This window comes from Urocitellus parryii, chromosome 6 (assembly GCF_045843805.1).
Source record: "Urocitellus parryii isolate mUroPar1 chromosome 6, mUroPar1.hap1, whole genome shotgun sequence".
NCBI lineage: Eukaryota > Metazoa > Chordata > Mammalia > Rodentia > Sciuridae > Urocitellus > Urocitellus parryii.
This window is the reverse complement of record NC_135536.1, coordinates 105,443,187-105,465,668: the sequence shown is the minus strand read 5'-3', so window position 1 is coordinate 105,465,668 and position 22,482 is coordinate 105,443,187. Positions and strand designations below refer to the sequence as shown.

The 22,482-nt window shown below is 33.0% G+C and overlaps 1 protein-coding gene across 2 annotated transcripts in view; it reads left to right on the top strand.

Moving 5' to 3' along the window:
• The window catches only part of Ice2 (interactor of little elongation complex ELL subunit 2), a 43,988-nt gene that overhangs the window by 8,131 nt on the left and 13,375 nt on the right, over nucleotides 1-22,482 (top strand). Inside the window, exons 4-12 of one of the 2 annotated variants that reach the window (XM_026384893.2) lie at nucleotides 1,088-1,349; nucleotides 2,407-2,526; nucleotides 3,477-3,614; nucleotides 4,201-4,317; nucleotides 4,479-4,638; nucleotides 5,554-5,735; nucleotides 10,753-11,749; nucleotides 12,560-12,735; nucleotides 17,963-18,092. In XM_026384893.2, coding sequence (XP_026240678.2) covers nucleotides 1,088-1,349; nucleotides 2,407-2,526; nucleotides 3,477-3,614; nucleotides 4,201-4,317; nucleotides 4,479-4,638; nucleotides 5,554-5,735; nucleotides 10,753-11,749; nucleotides 12,560-12,735; nucleotides 17,963-18,092 — 2,282 coding nt within the window. The remainder of the gene's footprint in view (nucleotides 1-1,087; nucleotides 1,350-2,406; nucleotides 2,527-3,476; nucleotides 3,615-4,200; nucleotides 4,318-4,478; nucleotides 4,639-5,553; nucleotides 5,736-10,752; nucleotides 11,750-12,559; nucleotides 12,736-17,962; nucleotides 18,093-22,482) is intronic. The other variant, XM_026384894.2, reaches the window with a different exon arrangement.

The window sequence follows — 22,482 nt, the reverse complement described above, 5'->3', positions numbered from 1 at the left end:
TATAGAGACCAAGAAAATGAAAGTTTTTGGTGGAATTATAAATTCTCTTCTTGAAAATGTTGATTACAATAACTGAGTAGCAAGAATAAAGACAGTTATGAACAAGATAAGAAATTTGTAGTCATATGCATTAATTAAGGTGGTATGGTGACCTCTTTAAAAATTGAGATTAGCACTTTATAAATAAATCTGATAACAGGTTCTCTAGCTATTCACTACTTTTTCTTCTAGTATATTACATTACTTTATGCTAGGATTTTACTTTTGCATAGGGACATTTTCATGGACTTAGACATGTACAAGACTGATAAAGGATTGTACAACTTTCTAAAACTACTACTGCTTCCTTAAGATATAACTTATAGTTGTTGGAATTTTCTTAATTAATTTATTGCTTGGTACTGAACTAAGAGGTGCTTTACCACTGAGCTACATCCCCAAACATTTTAACTTTTTTATTTTGAGACAGTCTGGCTAAATTGCTGAGGGTCTCCCTAAGTTGCTGAGGCTAACCTCAAATTTTCCATCCTCTTGCTTCAACCTCCCAAGTTGCTGGGATAACAGGTGTGTGCCACTTCACTTGGCTCTGTTTAAATTTTGAGATAAGCAAAGGAAACCAGAGAATTTAGAATTGCTGTAAATTTACTAACTTTAAGTTTGTAACCCTATTTTAAACTGGTCTTAGTAGCTTTTTTTCATTATATAACTAATATATATTACTGGAGAATTTAAACATTAAAAAAGAACTAGCATTGTAATAAAATATAAATACAAATATAATGAGCAAGAATGATTTTCCCTCTTCAATAAAAGGTATAAAACTTCTAAATTGAATAGTGTAATAGTATGTCTCTTCCTCTTCATCAAGTAGTTGGAGGTAAGTGTGCAATGTGATTCATTCCTGCAAAATACTTATCTGTACTAAATGACTAAACATCAAAATGCAGGTGTCAGAGTTAGATAATAATCCAGAATTTACTCTGTTAATCATGCTATATTCTCCCTTATGATTGAGAATCTTGAAATTCCATGATAGTAATCTTCATGTGAAAAGCACATATTTGTAAATTGTATTTTTTTTTTCCAGACGTATAGGGGAAAATTTGAATGCCTCAGCAAGTTCTGTAGAAAATGAGCCGGCAGTTAGTTCAGCAGCTCAAGCAGAGGAAAAAGTTAAAACCGCAGTTGGAATGGTTCTTCTCCCAAAACCAAGAGTTCCTTATCCTCGTTTCTCTCGTTTCTCACAGAGAGAGCAAAGAAGTTATGTGGACTTGTTGGTTAAATATGCAAAGATTTCTACAAATTCAAAAGCTATTGGAATAAATAAAAATGAATACTTGCAGTATTTGGTATGTATTTTATTCTTCAGCTTCACTAAAAAAACAAAAATTACAAATCAGGAAAAATTTTTATTTTAAATTTTCTTTTATTATTTTAGGTACAGTCATATTTACAAAAATGAAAAATAAGACGTTTACTTGGCAGAGCATTGGTGCCTTTTTTGTTGGTCCTTTCATATAGATCAGGCATTCTGAGCATGTCTCTCTCAAGTTATAGTAGAAGTTTACACACCTTATTGTTTCAGTTTTAAATTATTGCTCAATTATTACTTTAAGTAGTTTCCACATTCTCAATTATATATGTGATGCTATGCTGAACATCTTTTTAGCAAACTCTTTGTTCTTATCTGTGATTGCTTCCTTAAGATGAAATTTTAAAAATAAAATTGTCAGATCAAAGATAATGTATGTTTTCAAAGTGATTTACACATGCACCTGGATAAATTTTTCTGCAACAAGTTTAAGCCACTTTGTTTGTACCACTATTGTATGAAAATCTTTTAAAAAAACTGCCTTCATTAAGGTAGTACATTACCTTCTTTTGCCTCTAATTGGATATGGGTAAAATGGTGATTTCTTGTTTTACCTTAATTTAATTTACATTGATTACTAATGAAAATAAGTATTTTCTATGTGTTTTTCAGCCATTTCTATTTCTTTTTTTTTTTGTATCTTGCCTGTTCTTATTGTTTCCTCATTTTTCTATAGGGATGTTTGTCTTTTTTATTTTTAATATATAAAATAAATTAATTCCTAAGCATGTATTATAGTACCAGACATTGGCTTTTCTGTTTTTGTGGAGTTTAAGTTTTGGGGATTTCTTTTTTTTTTTTTTAGTTTTTGCTGGTGTTGAACCTAGAGCCTCACAGATGCTAAGCCCATGCTCTACCATTGAACTAGAGTTTACCATTCCTAGAGTTTATATTAACTTTTATTTGTGGTTTCTGCTTTGGATTTGATATGTTAATTGTTCATTAAATGCAAATTATTAGAGCAGTGATTGAGAAGAGATTGCTTTTTAATGAAACTTCTTATTCCAAGACTTGTCTGCTTTTTAAAAATTCAGGATATGAAGAAACATGTGAATGAAGAAGTTGCTGAATTCCTAAAATTTTTACAGAATTCTGCAAAGAAATGTGCACAGGATTATAATATGCTTTCTGATGATGCTCGTCTCTTCACAGAGGTAAAAACAAAATTACATTTAGGTAAATTTCTAAGTGGATTACAGTAATAACATTCTAAAAATGTGTGATTATCTAGCAAAAAGCTTAGAGAACTGTCAGTATTTTCAGTTTAGAAAATCAAGTTATATAAAGTTGTATGTAGGTCTTTTATTCATGTGCTGAATAGTAGAAATATTAACATCTCAAAACTGTGTACTGTAGTATATTCATGTGTTTGTATCTTTTAATGATCTATCTAGATTATCCTTATCCATGGAGAATACATTCCAAGAACCCCAGTGGGTGCTTGAAGCTGAACATAATACCAAACTCTACATATACTACATTTTTTCTATACATATATACTTATGGTAAAGCTTAATTTTTAAATTAGGTACACTAAGAGATTAACAACAATAAACAATAATAGAACAGAATTATTATAATAATATACTACAATAAAAGTTATGTGAATATGGTCTATCTCAAACTCAAAATATCTGTAAATACTAAGTATTCCGTCATTTAAACTACTTATACAATTGTTCATTTTATTTTGTATATATAACTTCTCCATTAATTCATGTATTTGGGAATTTTTTTGGAGTATTAAACTTTATTTCTAATAATTCATGCATCTGCTTTTATTGAAATACATTGTTGAAATTTTCATGTGGCTATATTTGATGGTTTCTTAAGTAGCATAGAAAATGTGTGTCTTTAATTTTTAATTTTAATAAGATTGCTAATTTTAGTATTAAAATCAGTATTTTAGGAAACTAGGTTAAAAATTTGTTTGAAAAATAAAATTAAATCAAGGAATATATAATGTGCAGATTGGTAAAAGTAAACAAAACAAAGCTAACTTTTATGATTAAATAATTATATAATCACATGTAACTAAAACATTACTGTTGCAGTGTTAATGAAGTATGATACAAATGAATTTTTCTTGATTTTTATTTCCTAGCAAGTTTTAAGAGCTTGCATTGAACAAGTAAAAAAGTATCCAGAATTTTATACCCTCCATGAAGTTACCAGCTTACTGGGATTCTTCCCATTCAGAATAGAGATGGGATTAAAGTTAGAAAAAACTCTTCTAGTATTGGTAAGATTTATCATATGAAAGTATAAGCCTTTTTGGTCTGAAACATCATCTGTATTTCCTGTATTTATTGTATTATTTAAATTTGAATGATAAAAAGATAACTTTTTGAATATATAATACCAATCTGTGTCCCATTCTTTTTAGTTCATGGATACTAATTCTTGATGTTTTAAAAAATATCACTACTAACTTTATTTCTTTTCTTACTTCCCATCTTCCTTAATGTTCCTAAATACAAGGAGGAAGCCCTTATTCTTTAAAGGGAATTTACTCACAAACATACTAGAAATATATCCGAAGAAGATATTTGGGTTCCACTATTGCTTTTTATGATTTGTGCTTCATAAAAAGAGAAGATGGAATTTAAAGTGTCAGGGAAATTTCATGAAACCCTTCTTTTGAACCTTTAAAAAAAATTGGGGATGGTTTAGAGTAAACATTAGGGAACATCTTGGCTTAAAGAGTTTCCACATTTGCATTTAGTAGAATAATGAATTTTCAGCTAAGAGTTTTCATGATGAAAGATACTTAGGGGAAAAATACATCAGGATTTTTGCAATAATATTTTCATTTTTGGCTTCTTTAGGGCAATGTAAAATTTGTGAAAACAGTATTTCCCTCAATGCCTGCAAAGTTGCAGCTCTCAAAAGATAACATGTCTTCCATTGAAACACCAGAACAAAGAGCTGAAGCTATGCACTATGTAAGTAGCCAGGTGGCTTTGGATCTCAGTAATCTGTATCTCACAAAATACATATAACTTTGTTGATCTGAAGTTCCCTTTATTGCTTCCTCCCTTCTTTTCATTGCTTTGTCAAATTGTCAATGAATGTAACCAATTAACAAGTTATGTGTTTTTTTCAGGATATTAGTAAGGATCCAAATGCAGAGAAGCTTGTTTCAAGATATCATCCTCAGATAGCTCTGACTAGTCAATCATTATTCACTTTGTTAAATAATCATGGACCCAGCTATAAGGAACAATGGGAAATTCCAGTGTGTATTCAAGTTATACCTGTTGCAGGTTTGTGATTTGCTATGTCAGATAATGTTCTCAAAAGGATATTGGAACCATTCCATTTTAATTGTTCAAACATAGGTGGTCATTTGTCAAATATAAAAGTCTTGGTTTAGGGAAAATGTCAATTTGACACTTAAACTCTTTGTGTGTGTGTGTGTGGGTGTGGGTGTGGGTGTGGGTGAGTGGTGCTGGGGATTAAGGCAGGCACTCTTCCGACTGAGCTGTATCCCCAGTCCTTAACACTTAAACTCAGTAGAACTTTTTCAAATATGAAGCTACTAAAGAAGTGACGAGTATTAAGTCTACAGTACCTGTAGTCTTGTTAAGGGGTGAAAGATAGAAAAGTAATTATAACTTAGGTTGCCAGAAATAAATGAAATGGTGAAGTACTTCTGTCTTTTATTTAAATGAAGGAATGCTGTACTTCTTTACACAACTTCAAATGGTTTAATTTCCAGGATTTACTTACTTGTCCATTATTGAAAATCAGACTTAAAATAGGTCTATACTAGTTTCTCTTTTAACAATAAAATTAAAATTTTATGTCTATAACATAAATAAATTAAAGACTTTAAATGAAACAAAACTACAAGTTAAAATCAAATATAAGGTATTCTCTGTGGTAAAAATCTCATCACTTTTTGCAAATTCCTTTAAGAACTGAGTAATAATAACAGAGTACAACATTAAAATCAGAAAATTATTTTTAAACATGGCTAGAAAAGAGCATGTTTGTCTTGCCAGTTGAGTTTGTCTTTAGGGATTTGAAAAATATTTTCGTTCAAGATTGGCAAACATATGAGTTGTGATTCCTCTCCCCTATGTCTCTTTGTTTAGTGATCTTTCATGTATTCTGATTTGTTTTGAATAAAGCTACCAGCTACTCTTCACTTCTTTTCTTTTGTTTCTGGTTTTAAGGTTCCAAACCAGTTAAAGTAATTTATATTAACTCACCACTTCCCCAGAAGAAAATGACAATGAGAGAAAGAAATCAAATTTTCCATGAAGTTCCATTAAAATTTATGATGTCCAAAACCACATCTGTTCCAGTCTCTGCAGTATTTATGGACAAACCTGAAGAGTGTATATCTGAAATGGAAGTATGTAATGTTTTTTTTGTTTCCTTAAGAGAATGTACATGTTTATCCTTTTGAAGTATTACTTTTATAATGTGTCTCTAAACTTAGTAGCAAAATGGTCATATATATATATACATTACATCATATACCATTAATGTGTATAATTCTTATGTTTTCATGTGTCACTTAAAAATAAATTTAAGAAAATCGGAAAATTATCTGAATAGAGTCTCATAAGAAGAGAAATGGTTGACAAGTATATGAAAAAATGCTCAATATTATTAATCATCAAGAAAATGTAAATTAAAACCCCAATGAGATATTATTATCTTCTTATAGAATGGATATAATCAAAAAGACTAAAAAATGACAAATAGTAGTCAGGATGTAGAGAAAGAGGACCTTATATACTGTTTGTGGGAATGTAAATTAGTTCAGCCACTACAGAAAAGAGTTTGGAGGTTCTTCAAAAATTTTAGAACTGCCATATGATCCAATAATCATAATTCTGGATATATATTTAAAAGAAACAGTGTATCAAAGAGATCCCTGCACTAACATGTTTCTTGCAGCATTATTCACAGTAGCCAAGATATGGAATCAACCTAAGGGTCCATTAATGGATTTATGATGGTAAAGAAAATATGATATGTAAACACGTTAGAAAACTATTCAGCTCTTCAAAACAAAACAAAAAAAGGAAATCCTGTCATTTGTATCAGGATAGATACAAATGGTATCTATCTGGAGATCATAGTGTTAAGTTAAATGAGCCAGGCTCGCAGAAAGACAGTGTACAGAAAGACAAAAATTTGATTAGTATTCAAAATAGCTAGAAGAAGAGAATTTTAATGTTTATCACAAAGACATGGTAAATTTTTGAGATGATGGATAACATATATACTTAGTTGATCAGTACACAACATAAATGTACAAAAACATCACACCATACATACCTCAAGGAGTTTACACATGTCATGTATCAATTATATGTTGCAGAGCTATAAAACACTTTGTTGTATACCAAAGACTCAATCCAAATAGATTTCAAATCTCCTAGCTAGGTCCTTCATCTAAATATTTTATTGACTTACAAAGGTGTCACAAATGAGACAAAATGTATTTTTTTTTTTACTATATATTTTTTAGTTGTAGCTGGACACAATACCTTTATTTCATTTATTTTATGTGGTGCTGAGGATTGAACCCAGCACCTCGCACATGCTAGGTGAGCACTCTACTGCTGAGCCACAACCCCAGCCCCTAATTTTTTTTTTTTTTTTTAAGAGAAAGGGGGCTCTCATTATGTTGTCCAGGCTGGTGATCTCAAACTCTTGGGCTCAAGTGATCCTTCCACTTCAGTCTCCCAAATGTTGGGGACTGTAAGTGCATGCCATCAGATCTGGTTTTGATAAATTTTCTTAAAGCTTGTATGTGGAATTTAATTTTCTTAGTGTAAAAACGTAGTAAATTTTTATTCAAAATGTTATTGGTTATAAAAATCCCCATTGTGATTGGGTTAATACTAAATAAATATGTGCAGATTTATGTCTATAGATTTATGAGCCCTCAACCCTGAAGTCCAGGTGAATATGAATGTGCTTTGATCTAAATTCCACAGATGTGGAGTAACCCACAAAATAAAGTGTGTGTGTGTGTGTGTGTGTGTGTATGTAATGTGTATGTATATTTGTAAGTGTATAAAATAGTCTTTAAATTCAAACTTAGAGTTGAATTCTCAGTCTAGAAGACGTTAAGTGATTTAACCTCCCTGAACTTCCGTTTATTCCTTCACATAAAACAAAAGTAGTAGGACCTACTTCACAAGGTTGTTGTGATGGTTAAGTTTGGTATTTATTTAAGATGCTCAGTGTACATATACTAAAAACTTAATGATGTTCTCGTCTTGGTAGTGGTTAATATGAGATTTTAATTGGCCTCATTCCTATTCAAGAATTTTAAGTGTGAAAGGGAACAGATGAATTTAATTTGATTGGTACAGAAAGTATTTGGTTAGATTGTTAATCTTTTTCAGTATATTTGGTAGCTATGTGGCCTTGGGCAAATTATATAATCTGTTTATTTTGCTCATCTGTAAGAGGAGTATGATATTACCTAGCTCTTTGGGTAGTTTGGGTTTAAAGCAGTTAATTCATATAAAGTATTAGATTGACAGTTGACACTGCGTATATTAGCTTTTATTCAATGTGTTTTAAAGTATTTTCTCTATGATTATTCTGTTTCTAGAAAACTTCATTAATTCAGTCTACAAGTAGTTATTGAATAGATGCTGTTCTATGCACTGAGGATACAGCGGTAAATGAGAACAAAGTCTCTTCTCAGAGCTTACATTAGTAGCAGAGATTCTTAATACGCAGCAACAAAGCAGATAGTGATACGCTATAAAGAAAAATAGAATAGGTTAAAGGGAGATAGGTGGATAGGGGCAAGACTGTTTTACATTCATGACCAAGAAGGCCTGAGAACAAGCCATATGAATAGAAACTTGAATAAAGTGAGGAAGAAACAAAATTTTAAAGTCAAATATGAAAATGTCTTTCTTACATTTAAGAGATCACACAATTTTAAGAATATTGGCCTTTTGCTTTTTATATATTTTAAGTTTTTTTCTGTTTGTTTTTGGCCTAATACTTTTTATGATGTATAGTATCACAAAGCACAGCACTTCCAGTTTTCTTATGTTTATTCTTTTACATTTACTTTTGAATATCTACCTAAAACTTATATTGGTATGAGGTGAATGTCAAGAGGTAGCAAGTGCTATAAAGAAATGTGAAGTAGGTTAAGAGGGATAAAAAGTAACAGTGTGACTTCTTTAAGTAATGATAGATCGGGTAATATGGATCTTCCCATTACATAAGACAACTAACTATAAGAGCCAGACTAAATGTAAAACTTGTTCTCTTAGAAGCATCAAAGAACTACTAATAAGATAGTGAGGAATTATAGCCAGGGCTGAAATAACAGAGAAGAAAGGAATGTAGGAGGTGTAAGCCTGTCACTTAGGGTCATTTTTGCCCTGGATGGTATTTGCCAATTCCAAAGTGGCAACCAAGAAATGAACTGTGCTGTTGGCACAGTTCATTAGGGGATTACAAGTCAGAATTCACTTTTCCACCAAAGACTTAGATACCACAGGAGAAAAAGTAAACCAGAAGTAAATGAGCTTTCTCAGAGATTTGTAGCCTAAGTTTTCAGGCCCCATATTTGGAGTAAGATGCTTCTGGATTGCCAATGTCTCCACTACACTTCTAACAAAATGAAATCAAAATAATTGTTAGAAGAAGGTACTGTTATATGGATCCTCAAATTATGATACTTCTGATTTTTAACGTCTGCTCTTTTAATTTTTGTTGCTTTCTAAGTATTCTGTAATTATTTTTATTTCTCCTTTTATCCAATAGTTTGGAGTGCTTTTTAATTTGCAAGTGCTTGGGTTTATTGTTTAAAATTTTCTTAATGAATTTCTATTTTCACTTAAGAAACAGGGTATCATTGACCAAGTACACTTGTGTTTCTGTCGAAATTTTCTTCTGTTTTTCTTTTTGACTATGTATTTTAACCTCATATTTGGTATGTCACAAATTCATGACCATTATCTATTCTCACATGGATATCATCTTTTTTCAACACAGCATTCTTCCTTTTTCTGTCTAATGCTTTTTTCATTGAATTCTGGTATGTCTAACACTAACATTGTTATTCCTCCTGTTTTTATTTCTTAATGTCATGTCCATTTGTTTTGTTTCAAACTTTTTGTGGTGGAATGTCTGATGTAAACAGCATATAGTTTAATTTTACTTTTTTACTAAATTTGGAACTTTTTGTTTTACTAAGAGCTACCATTTATTTGGAGGCTACCTACTCTGTGCCAGGCACTATGCAAGGAAACTTTTTATATATAGTTTCTCATTTAATCTTTGGAATAAATCTGAGAAGTAACCCTCTTATTCCTATTTTAGAAATGAGGAATTTGAGGTTAGAGAGGTTAGTTAACTTCCCTTACTATTTGATTTTCCTTACTATTTGATTGTTGTTAGAATCTTTCTCTCAAATCTTAAACTGAAAGGTTAGTAGTATTCATATCTTATAACCAAATTTCTATAGTATTTATCTAATGTTTTCTGCCACATCGAAGAGAGCTATTCTGATGCTTTTTGTCTACTTTGGAAGGAGACATTTTATTCCTGAATAAACTAAAGCTGTGTGTGGTTCTTTTTATTTTTAAGAGCGAGAGAGAGAGAGAATTTTTTAATATTTTATTTTTTATTTTCGGTGGACACAACATCTTTATTTTATTTTTATGTGATGCTGAGGATCAAACCCAGTGCCCCGCGCATGCCAGGCAAGCGCGTTACTGTTTGAGCCACATCCCCAGCCCTGCGTGTGGTTCTTAAGTGACTAGAATAGTACATAAAGAACCATGAACTCAGTGACTTCATGTCCCAGATACAGTACTACCCTATTCATTTTTGCCCCATCTTACATTACTCAAAAATTGTTTTCACTGAGTAGGTATGGAAAGAAAGCTACTGGGTGATATTAGGAACGCACTAGAGGTAGCAACATTTCTCTGGTTATGTTAGAAAATAGCTTCCTCACAGCAGCAAATAGGCTTTCCTACAGTTCAGCTAAGTCCAGGTGTCTGCAAGAGTGCACAGGTGGGCATAAATGAAAACCTGTCTGCCTGTTTGATCCTGCATTTCTTCTTGGTGATCATCTTTTTTTTATTTTTGATTAGTGTAAAATCCTCTTGAGATGCAGTACTTCACAATTGACTGTTTTCTGTGCTGTTAAAATTTAGCAAATTGTTTTCCTGAACATTTCAATGGGAAAGTCAGGCTAAATAGTGATTGTAGTTTGTTGTCATCTTAAGCAAGAATCATTTAGAAACATTAGACTTTTCTTTCTACTTTTAAAAATACAACTATGTATCTGAGAGATAGGGACATTAAGAAATAGGTGAAGCATGCTCTGAAATTTTTACTAATAAGTTACCAATGTATTTTCTTCTAAGACATCCAGTGAAGTTAATGAGTGCCGAAAAATTGAGACTCTTGAAAATTTGGATCTGGATTTTGATGATGATGTCACAGAACTTGAAACTTTTGGAGTAACTACTACCAAACCATCAAAGTCACCAAGTCCAGCAAATACTTCCACGGTACCCATCTTGACTGATTCCACAGCCCCCAAAGCAGCAGCTACACCTGTAGCACCATCTGCACCAGACATTTCTGCTAATTCTAGAAGTTTAACTCAGATTCTAATGGAACAATTGCAGAAGGAGAAACAACTGGTCACTGGTATGGAAAGTGGCCCTGAAGAATGCAAAAATAAAGATGATCAGGGATGTGTACCATGTGGTGAAACGGTAACCAGTTCTGACAAGTCTTTGATGCAAGATAATGACTTGAAAACATCTAATGCCTTACAGTTTGAAAATTCCAAGGAAATTGAAAACTCTAATGAAAATGATATGACTACAGATACAGTATATACCAAAGATGAAAGACTGAATGTTCTAGATAACATAGACAATTCAAAGGAAAAGTCTTCTACATCAGAAACAACTAAAACTGAAAAAGTAATTCCTTGCAGTAGTGATACAGATGAGGACTGTTTAATCATTGATACACAGTGTGAAAATAATAGTGATGAAAAAATAGCTGTTGTGGGTTCTAGTTTAGGTTCTAGACCAGCGAGTCCAAATTCTTCAGAACAAGTTCCTGTAGGAAACCAGACTACTACTACTACCACTTGTAATTCTGAAGAGTCATGTGTTTTAAAAAAACCTATCAAACGGGTATATAAAAAATTTGATCCAGTTGGAGAAATTTTAAAAATGCAGGATGAGCTCTTAAAGCCCATTTCCAGAAAAGTACCTGAATTGCCCTTAATGAATTTAGAAAATTCTAAACAACCACCTATTTCTGAGCAACCCTCTGCTCCTTCAGATGCCTCCAGTTGGCCAAAATCTGGATGGTCTTCTGCATTTCAGAAGCCAAAAGGACGTAAGTAAATATTTACAAAGAACTTATACTATTTTAACTATTCCTTTTTTAACTTTTTCTCCTTCATTCTTTCACAGTCTCTATTATGGCCTGTGCTGTAATCTTTACCTAGTCATTGATACTGAATCTTTTAGTTTCCTGATCAGTATTTCAGTTTCCTGAATATCCTCTCTAGATATGTACCAGAGGTTTATGGGTTTTATAACTTAATGTTTATCCACTGTGTAAGGTGGCTGCAAAGCTATAGGTAATGTGGTTTAGCAAACTGAAGAAGAGGAAATGCACCAATTATAAACATTGATCAGACCAATATTTGTACTTGTGTTAGACTATAGTTTGTTACTTTTGAATTTTGTGAAATAAATGTAAATCTCTTCCCCAGCTCTGCCTAGAATAGGCGTAACGTTACTTTTTAAACTTTTTTTCTTTTAATTTGATGTACTGTCTCACTAATTTATACTTTGCCTAAAGTTAATGAAGGTAATACTAGAAGAAAGAGAACTGGACTAGAGTTGTAACTCAGTGGTAGGGCATTTATCTAACATGTATGAGGCCCTAGGTTTTATCCCCAGCACTGGGGGGAAAAAAAGAGAGAGAGAGAGAAAACTTTAAAGCTTTGATTTCAGCTAGATTTGTAACAGTTCCAGTAAATAGAAATGGTAATAGTGTGAGCATCAATTAGGTGGAGGAAGTAGAAAATAAAGTTGGTAAAAGCTTAAAAAATAGTTAACTGAATTGTTGTATACTGAATTATGATGAATAAAGGGCTAATGTATTTTAAAATAAAAATGAGAAATATTATTTTTAAAGGATTGCCATATGAACTTCAGGACTATGTTGAAGATACATCGGAATATCTTGCTCCTCAAGAAGGAAATTTTGTTTATAAGTTGTTTAGCCTGCAAGACCTGTTATTACTTGTGCGTTGCAGTGTCCAAAGAATAGAGACAAGACCACGTTCTAAAAAACGGAAGAAAATCAGAAGAGTAAGTTGTTTTGGGGGGATTAAAATGGGATAGCAAAGGTAGATCAACAGCAAATATTTAAAATACCATTAATATGAAGTTTAATTTTAAATTGTTTATCATTCTTATAGTGTTTTTAGTAAAATACGGAAAAGTGTTTAATTATACATAATAGTCATTAATACCAGTAACATCCTTACATAGACCATATCAACTTATGAAAAGTTCACCATCATAAATTTGACCTAGTTTGGCACATTTATTCCTGTTTTCTATGTGAATTTGGATTTCTGTGATGACATACAAGCCCCCCCCTTTTTTATTGTGCATGACAATATAATGATCTTGACATATCATACATTTGAATCAAATGGGGTATTGGAACTTTTCTTGGTTTATTTGAAAGTACAAGTTTTGATAGATAGGCTTTCACACACATTTGAAACGTTTTCAGGATTGTTAGAAGACCAAATCTCTTTTCGCTGCTGTTTGGGGATTAGGTATCAACATTTTCTTCAGTTTAAGAAATTTTTAATAATTGCTTCTTAAATCAAAAGGCTTCTCTATTTGATATTTGAAGTTCTGTTTCAGACTTGTTAGCATATTTTTGTGTGACTATTGAATGAATTCTGGTAAGTAAAGAGAAGCCTCTATATTATAATTAATTATGTAAGAAGTATTAAAGTATTTTGCCTTTCTTTTTTCTTAAAAAATTTTTTCCATTGTGTTTATTTGTCACATACCTTTTTTTTTTTTTTTTTTTTTTTTTTTTTTTTTTTTTTTTTAATTTTCGTGTCTTGCTATCTAAACCAGCACCAATAAAAATCATTGTTGACCACTTTAGGTTGTCAGTGTGTTTTGGAATAGTGATTAGATGAATAAAGAATAGTGGTATTTTCCAGTACTGATCCTAGTAGAGTATTCCCTGACTTTAAAGAATAACTAAAGGAAAAGAAGTGCTAAAAACGTGAAATTTTACAGACCAATGATTTTGAATTACATATATCTAGGAATGCTTTTTTCTTTCTCGGAGGTGAGTGCTAGGGATTGAACCCAGGGCCTCACCCATTTTAGTCAAATGCTGTACCATTGAGCTACATCCCTAACCCCTGGAAAGTGTTTTTTATAAAGGAAAAATCAAGGAATAACAAATTCTATAGGTTTTCCGGTAGCCTTCTCTCAGATAAATGCCGATAATCTCTGAATTAAGAATTTTACTTTGTTATTTTTCTTGTCTCATTTGTAATTAGCTGGGATGAATTTTTTTTTTTAAATATTTTATTTACATTTTAGTTTTCGGCAGACACAACATCTTTGTTGGTATGTGGTGCCGAGGATCGAACCCGGGCCGCACCCATGCCAGGCGAGCGCGCTACCGCTTGAGCCACATCCCCAGCCCCACTGGGATGAATTTAATAAGTATAAACCTGAACACTTGTAGTATCAGTACTATCGATTGTATTTTCAATGTTTAATTCTATAATTCTTACTTTCTGTCTCTTATTTATTTTGGGACTACCCTTACTCTTTTACTTCCTACCCTCTGAACCCATACCACTTTATTTTTTGTTTTTTGTTTTGGGTTTTTTGGTAATAGTGATAGAACCCCCGGGGCACTTTACCACTTGAGCCGTATCTCCAGCCCTTTTTTATATTTTATTTTTAGAGGCAGAGTCTTGCTGAGTTGCTTAGGGCCTCACTCAGTTGTTAAGGCTGGCTTTGAACTTGCAATCCTCCTGCCTCTGACTCCCAAGTTGCTAGGATTACAGTCATGTAGCACCCTGCCCGGTAGCACTTTGTATTTCTCTTTTAGCCTATAGCACTTAGAAATTATTGATGGCTAGTATCTCTTAAGAATAGCGTAAGGAAATTTCAGATATTAACTTACTTCTTAAACAATACAAGTTGGCAAGAACTTTATCATTCACTGGACTCAAGTGAAATTGATAAATGTCCAGACATAACCTTATAGGAGAAGATTCATCCTTCATCAAGATGGTATCAAAACAATTGAGCCCCAAAAGAATGTCTGGATAGAAATCTCATATTTCTGGGCTGGGGTTGTGGCTCAGTGGTAGATTGCTCACCTAGCATGCACGAGGCACTGGGTTTGATCCTCAGCACCACATAAATATAAAATAAAGATATTGTGTCCACCTAAAACTTAAAAATAAATAAATATTTTTAAAAAAAGAAATCTCATATTTCTGATTGTGTCAAACCGAGAAAAATTTTAAAATTTTCAATGAATGCTTATCACACCTGTATGTGATGTTCACTACACATGGTTTAAATCCCAGAATTGAATGTCTGCTCCTTGGAATCATGTCCCATTCATCTTTGTTTTTCTTAAATGTTCTATGCCATAGGAACTCAATAAATAATTCTGAAAAAATGAGAAAAATTGAGGAATTGGGAGAACAGGAACATTGTTAAAGAAGGGTACTTCGGGGAAAGTTGAGGCACTAGTGTGAAATTTTTCTTTCTTTTTTTGGTACTGGAGATTCACTGAGTCATATCCCCAGCCCTTTTAATATTTTACTTTTGAGACAGAGTCTCGCTAAATTGCTGAGGGCTGGCTTTGAACTTGTGGTCCTCCTGTCTCAGCGTCCTGAGTTGCTGGATTATAGGCCTGTGCCACTGTGCCCAGCAAAAAATATTTTTAATGCTACTTTTTAAGTAGGTGAGGATACATTCTCATAAATATTTCTATCTTAAAACCAGCTTAAAGCTTAAAAATACTTAGAAGCTTCTCTCTGCTGTTCAAGAACCTTACCTTGCCAGGTATAGTGGGACATACCTATAATCCCAGCTACTCAGGGGGCAGGGGCCTGAGGCAGGAGGATTACAAATTCAAGTCCACCCTGAGCGATTTAGCAAAACCCTATCTCCAAAGAGCTGAGGTTTGTAGCTCATGATTGTTAGCATGTCGATTGCCCTGAGTTCAATCCCCAGTACTACCTAAAAAGAAAAGGAAAAAGAAAGAAATTAATACATCTCTCCTTTGTTTTCCTCTGATACTTCAGTTCTGTTATCATGGTTGAGAGTTTAATTCCCAGTATCACTTACACTTCCTCATCAAAACTCTGCTTAACAAGAGCTGCATTTTAGAGAACCTAAAACAGCAGCCAGTTTCAAGTGATGAAACAAAGAGGCTAATTTGGATCTTAAGATAAAACTGAAATTCACTGAGTTCTTTGCATAATTATGAAATCCAGACTGAGTAACTCTGGATAATTTGATATTATCTGTTATTGTCTGTCACAGTTAACCACATATCCTAAGTGCTATGTTGAAAAATGATTAAAAAGTTCAGATTCAGTTATTTAAAATTTATATAGGCATTGTAGAACCAGAATAATGGTTTTATTTGTTTGTTTATTTAAATATTTTGGCACCGGGGACTGAACCCAGGGGCACTTAACCACTGAGCTTCATCCCTTTTTATTTTTTATTTTGAGACAGGGTCTTGTTAAGTTGCATAGGGCTTCACTAAGTTGCTGAGGCTGGCTTTGAACTTGTAATTATCCTGCGTTAGCCTCCTAAGTCACTGGGATTATAGGCATGATCCACTTCACCAAGCAGAAAAAGGGATCTTGAAGGTGCTAAATATTGAGGAAAATAAAAGATAATTAATAATTTTGATGAAAAGCTACTAGCTATGGAATATCTATTTAGAAATATATGTAAAGATTTAAGAGATTTATGTGAAAAACAGGAAGACAGAACCAAGAAAAGCTTTCACTTGGGGGAGAACAGAGTAGGAGCCACCTATCACATGGGAAGGGAAATAATGAATTTAGTTTTTATAGTACAGGAATCTTGATTTTAAATTTTCACTTCAATTTTGGGTTGCTAAGGAAAGATAAAATACTCAGGCCTTCCTTTCCCATGGCTTCCTGGAGATGGCAGTAGAATACATATAGAAATTAAAACCAAATTTAGGATATAGTTAATGCAAAACCTTGAGTACCAACTCAGATTCTACATTTTTGAATGATTACCAAGTTATTCATGTGCATATTGACATTTAGGAATCACTACTTTTTAAAGTTTTACAAAATTCAGAGGTAATCATATATAAACCATACTGTTTCACATGTTGATAACAAAAATTTTATTGTATTTGAATTGTTCTTATTACTACCATTATGTTAAGTCCACCAAGTTAGTCACTTCTTGACTAACTTGCAACATGGCTCAATTCAGCAACATTGTTGAAATATTTTCAGGTGTATTTGTGAGTGCAGTATCTTAGTATAATTTCAAAAGTGCTATCTAGCCATATCACTCTGAGTAAGTTACTGAAATCTCATGTTTCTTTTTGTGCAACTGGAAATAGAGTTCTGCTAAGAGGAGAGTTTTTAGACTGGGGTTGTAGCTCAGTTGTAAAGTGCTTGCTTGACATGCTGGAAGCTCTGGGTTCAATCCTCAGCACTGCAGAGCAGAGGGAAAAAAAGAATTTTCTTTGACAAACATGAGGACAATGAATAAGAATAATGTTTTATTATTTCACAAATATGTATATTTTTACATATTCTCCTTTAGTGGTTATAGTCATTTCTTGTGCTTGGCTATAGTCATTTTACTTAATTTGTTTGGAATCCTGACCAGTAAACCCTGAATGGATAATTTCTCAGACACTTAGTATCTAGAATAAAATCTTTTATATTAATGAAGATAAATGACATCCACAATTGTTAATGTGGTTGTTAATGCTTATTCATTCATAGGATTAAAACAAGCTGCTCAGAGTATTTTAGCCTGAGACAATGGAACTAATGCTTAAAAGGGCAAACAACTACAAAAAACTTTACTGTTTTTTTTCCTCTTGAGAATTATTAGTATATATTATAGTCATTGCTTCCCAGCATCTAGCTTTGAATCTTTGGACAATTATGTATGATAGGTTCTGTTCCAACGAGTCTGTCAATCACATTCCCTGACAGAAATTTAAAACACACACACACACACACACACACACACAGGTATAGTGATTTACACTGGGGATGAGGTGGTGGTGAGGAATCTTCCTTATCCATTTATCCTTTCTTGCCTGAATCAACCAAAGGTTCTTTTGCCCATCAAGGGCAGATATGTTCATCTCTCTGTCTGAATCCTATTCTGTATGAAAGGATGAAATAAGATTACCTGAAAGCATTTGAAAGCTGCAAAGCTATGTAGGCAAATATATTTGTTATTAATAGTAAATAATGGAGCTTTGAAAAACTATAATCTTGAATTTCAGCAATTTCCAGTTTATGTACTACCAAAAGTAGAATATCAAGCTTGTTATGGAGTTGAAGCGCTAACTGAAAGTGAACTTTGTCGCTTATGGACAGAAAGTTTATTGCATTCCAACTGCTCGTTTTATGTTGGTAAGTTATATAAGAGGCTTTCTTTTTAATTCTTTTGTAAATACATACATTTAAATTCAATTGGAAAACTTCCATTTTTGAAGTTGCTTGTTTTTATTTTTCTAATTGTGTTAACATTCCTCTTAAACTCGCATTTCTACTCTAGATTTAACCTGCAAAATGGAATTAGTGATAGCAAATGTTTCATTTTTTCCTCTTATCCATATCAATCTCACTATACATGAGTGTCAAAATAATCTTTTGTTTTTAAATTCTTATTTAACAGATAGTTAACTAAAAATAATAGATGTATATTCTAACAAGCTACTTTTAAAAGTACTATTTAATTGGTTTACTATTTAATTGATTCATACTTTTTTGAAATTTTCATAAAATTATAATAACACTGTCTTTAAATCTCACATTAATGAAGTGACTTTTTACTTTTTTGTTTTTGTATTTTACAGGGCTAGAAATTAGGCAGGGGTTTGATTGGCTGGGTTCATTTACAATGAACATACCTCATGTGATAGATTATTTGCTGATCATTTGTTTTCTCCCATTAGAATGCCTAATCCTATATAGCTCAGTTCATTCCATATGTCTCAGTCCTTCCTAATCATCCCAAGTTGCCCCTCCATATGATCTTTTCCTTTTTCCCATCACTCAGTGTACCATCTTTCACCTTTCATCTTTTATTCTCTTTTTGTTGTCTTCTTCTTATCTCTTTTTCCTGTTAGACAATATGTGGTTTGAGGTTAGTCTGATGGAATTCTTTATTTATGCAATGGGTAGCATAATGTCTTGTGTGTAATAAGTGCTGTGTATTTTCCTCGCCTAATCCAGGAAAAGTTGTTCACTTGGAATTTTCCCCTTATTTTGGCTAACCAATATTTTGTTTTCATATTTTATGAAATATAGACTGATCACTATTCATCTAATAACATAATAATGAAATAATTAATTCACTCTGCCTAACTCCACCTCTTTCAAATGCACTGCTGGAAGTTTATTGTAGTAGTTTTTTAATTAGTAACCAGGATCTTAATTTTTTTTTCCAGAGACTTCACACTAATAGTCTTCATGTCAGCTGCTTGATAGTAATTGCCAACCACATCCACTTTTGGAAAAGACCCACCAAAACTTTATCAGTGAACTGAACTGACTGATGAGAGAGATTCATTTTTTAAAAATATTTTTATTAGTTGTTGATGGACCTTTATTTTATTTTATTTTTTTTATTTATATGTGGTGCAGAGAATCAAACCCAGTGCCTAACACATGCTAGGCAAGCTCTCTACCACTGACCACTGAGCCACAACCCCAGCCCCAAGATTCATTTTTTATTTTTTAATGCACAGTTTAACAGATAAAACTACCATCATTGACTGTGTGGATTATTTCATCTACAGTATTCTTAAAAAGTCTTAAGTAATCATTGCCACATGTTCTGGTTTTCCTCAGTGAACCTATCCACATAAGAGCCATTCATTTTAGTGTGATGGGATAATATGTTTGGTTTCTATGACAACGGTTTGACTAAATCAAAACAAAAACATGTATGGTTGTGGGTTCTGGGCTTGTTTTCCATTTTTATATGGATACACACACACACACACACACACACCCCACATATTTGTTGTTTTGATGCTGACCTTCCATATTCTTTTTTTTTTTTTAAAGAGAGAGTGAGAGACAGAGAGAGAATTTTTTTTTTTTTTGGTTTCTTTTTTTTTTTTATTGTTGGTCGTTCAAAACATTACATAGTTCTTAATACATCATATTTCACAGTTTGATTCAAGTGGGTTATGAACTCCCAATTTTACCCCGTATACAGATTGCTGTATCACATCAGTTACCCTTCCATTGATTGACATAATGCCTTTCTAGTGTCTGATGTATTCTGCTGTCTGTCCTATTCTCTACTATCCCCCCTCCCCTCCCCTCTTCTCTCTCTACCCCTTCTACTGTAAATCATTTCTTCCATTTGTATTGTCTTGTCTTACCCCTCCTTTCCTCTTATATGTCATTTTGTATAACCCTGAGGATCGCCTTCCATTTCCATGCGATTTCCCTTCTCACTTCCTTTCCCTCCCACCTCTCAACCCTGTTAATGTAAATCTTCTTCTCAAGCTCTTCGTCCCTACCCTGTCCTTGTTTCCTCCCCTTATATCAAAGGAGTCATTTGGTATTTGTTTTTTAAAGATTGACTAGCTTCACTTAGCATAATCTGCTCTAATGCCATCCATTTCCCTCCAAATTCTATGATTTTGTCATTTTTTAGTGCAGAGTAATACTCCATTGTGTATAAATGCCACATTTTTTTAATCCATTCATCTATTGAAGGGCATCTAGGCTGATTCCACATCTTTATTTTTTTAGTTTTCGGCGGGCACAACATCTTTGTTTGTATGTGGCGCTGAGGATCGAACCTGGGCCACACGCATGCCAGGCAAGCGCGCTACCGCTTGAGCCACATCCCCAGCCCCTGACCTTCCATATTCTAGTGGTAGTGGCAAGTGCTCTACCACTGAGCTATACTTCACATGGAAATGTATTTTAAAGCACGTGAGGTTTGAGGTGTTTTTTGTTTTGTTTAATATTATAGTACTTCTTAAGAAAAATTTTCAAGAAAAATACTTAAAGAGCTTGTTAAAATGGAGCTTTCTAACATCTTACTTAATAGGTCTGAATTAGAAATAGAAGGCTTTCCATTTCTAACATGTTCTCAGATGAGGTTGATGCTGCTAGTCCAGGGATCACACTTCGAGAACCACTTCTATAGCTCATAGATTCTTTTTCAGGAAGCTCAAGTACACTTGTTTTTTGTTGTTTGTTTTGTTTTTTGTTTGTTTGCTTGCTTTACTATAAGGACATTCCCCTCTTTCCCTAGATTACAGTACTTTTTTTTTTTTTCCTACTTGCCCCATGCCCCATAAAAACAGTAAGATTGACTGACTGGTTGATTTTTAATGTGTGTGGTCCTGGGGATTGAACCCAGAGGTGCTTTACCACTCAGCTACAACCTCAGCCCTTTTTATTTTTTGAGACAAGATTCTCAATAAATTGTAAAATCTGTCCTCAAACTTGGAATCCTCTTGCCATAGCCTCCTTGGATTAAGGATGTGTACCACCTTGCCTGGCTAAGATTTACTCCTTTAAGAAAGCATCCAAAGTAGTCTTACCACAATTTCTGTATCACCCTGCAGTCCTATAATGTATATCAATTCTATATAGTTGGTGTACAGGCAGTCCTCACTGTGCACAATTCTTATAAGTATAAATACCAGTTATGACAACATATTAACAGTGAGTAATTGCATACAATCTTCACTTTTGCTGTGATCACTACATAGATAATAGATGCACATCATAATCACTGGCAAGTTGTGCCACCTCATTCATGATCTGTGACTGATCACTATTCACCTATCATTGAGTTCGTGTACAGAAAACGAAGCATACAATTGTGTTACCTCCTTATCTTCCAGTGTTAAACCCATATAATATTTGTAAAAGTGGATACTCAAAAGAGGGAATTGGCCAACACAGATTAAAATAAAGAAATAAAAATTAATATTGCTAGAAATGAAATTTGAATCATACTTACCTGGAGTTATGGAAGAAATAACTGACAGTACAAGTGTTGATACTCCTACTCCTCAAGAAACTCTAGATTTTCTGCTAGAGGAACTTAGTGAAGGCTACTCTGTTGACATAAATGAGGAAAATTCTTGTGACATGAAAAATGAAGAAGTGACAGCAGCATAAGATTTTATATTAAAGGAATTCCTGGGATACTTCGTGACATTGAATGCTCAAAGGATGTACTGTTTGAAGCTATTTCACCATAACATAGAAAAGATGCTTTCTTTCTACATGAGTTGTTTAAGAATGCAACAAGCACTATTCAAAATATTCTTGATAAGGAATTTTTGCGGTGGGGAAGTACCAGGAATTTGGCCCAGGAATGCTTTACCACTGAGCCGTATTTTATTTTTGAGATAGGGTCTCACTAAGTTGCTGAGGCTAGGTTTGAACTTGTGATCCTCCTGCCTCAATCTCCTAGATCGCTGGGATTACAAGCATGTGACACCATGCCAGGCTGGTTTTATAAATAAACTAAATACATACTTTGCTGTTTTTTTCATTTCCCTATGCACTTATAATTGATGGAAAATTTGTTTTGACAGAATACTTAAAGGTGGTAGAATAATCATAGTTTTTAGATTACTTATATAATATCATACATAATAATCATATATTATTAAAAATTGCTTGCATAGTTTTCACCAGTATGATCATTTGTATGGTCCTGCCCTGCAAACAAAGCAAGGCCTACCTATGTATATATAGGTATACATGTATGAATGCATGCATACAAAGACTTTATTTGTACTATGTAAACAGT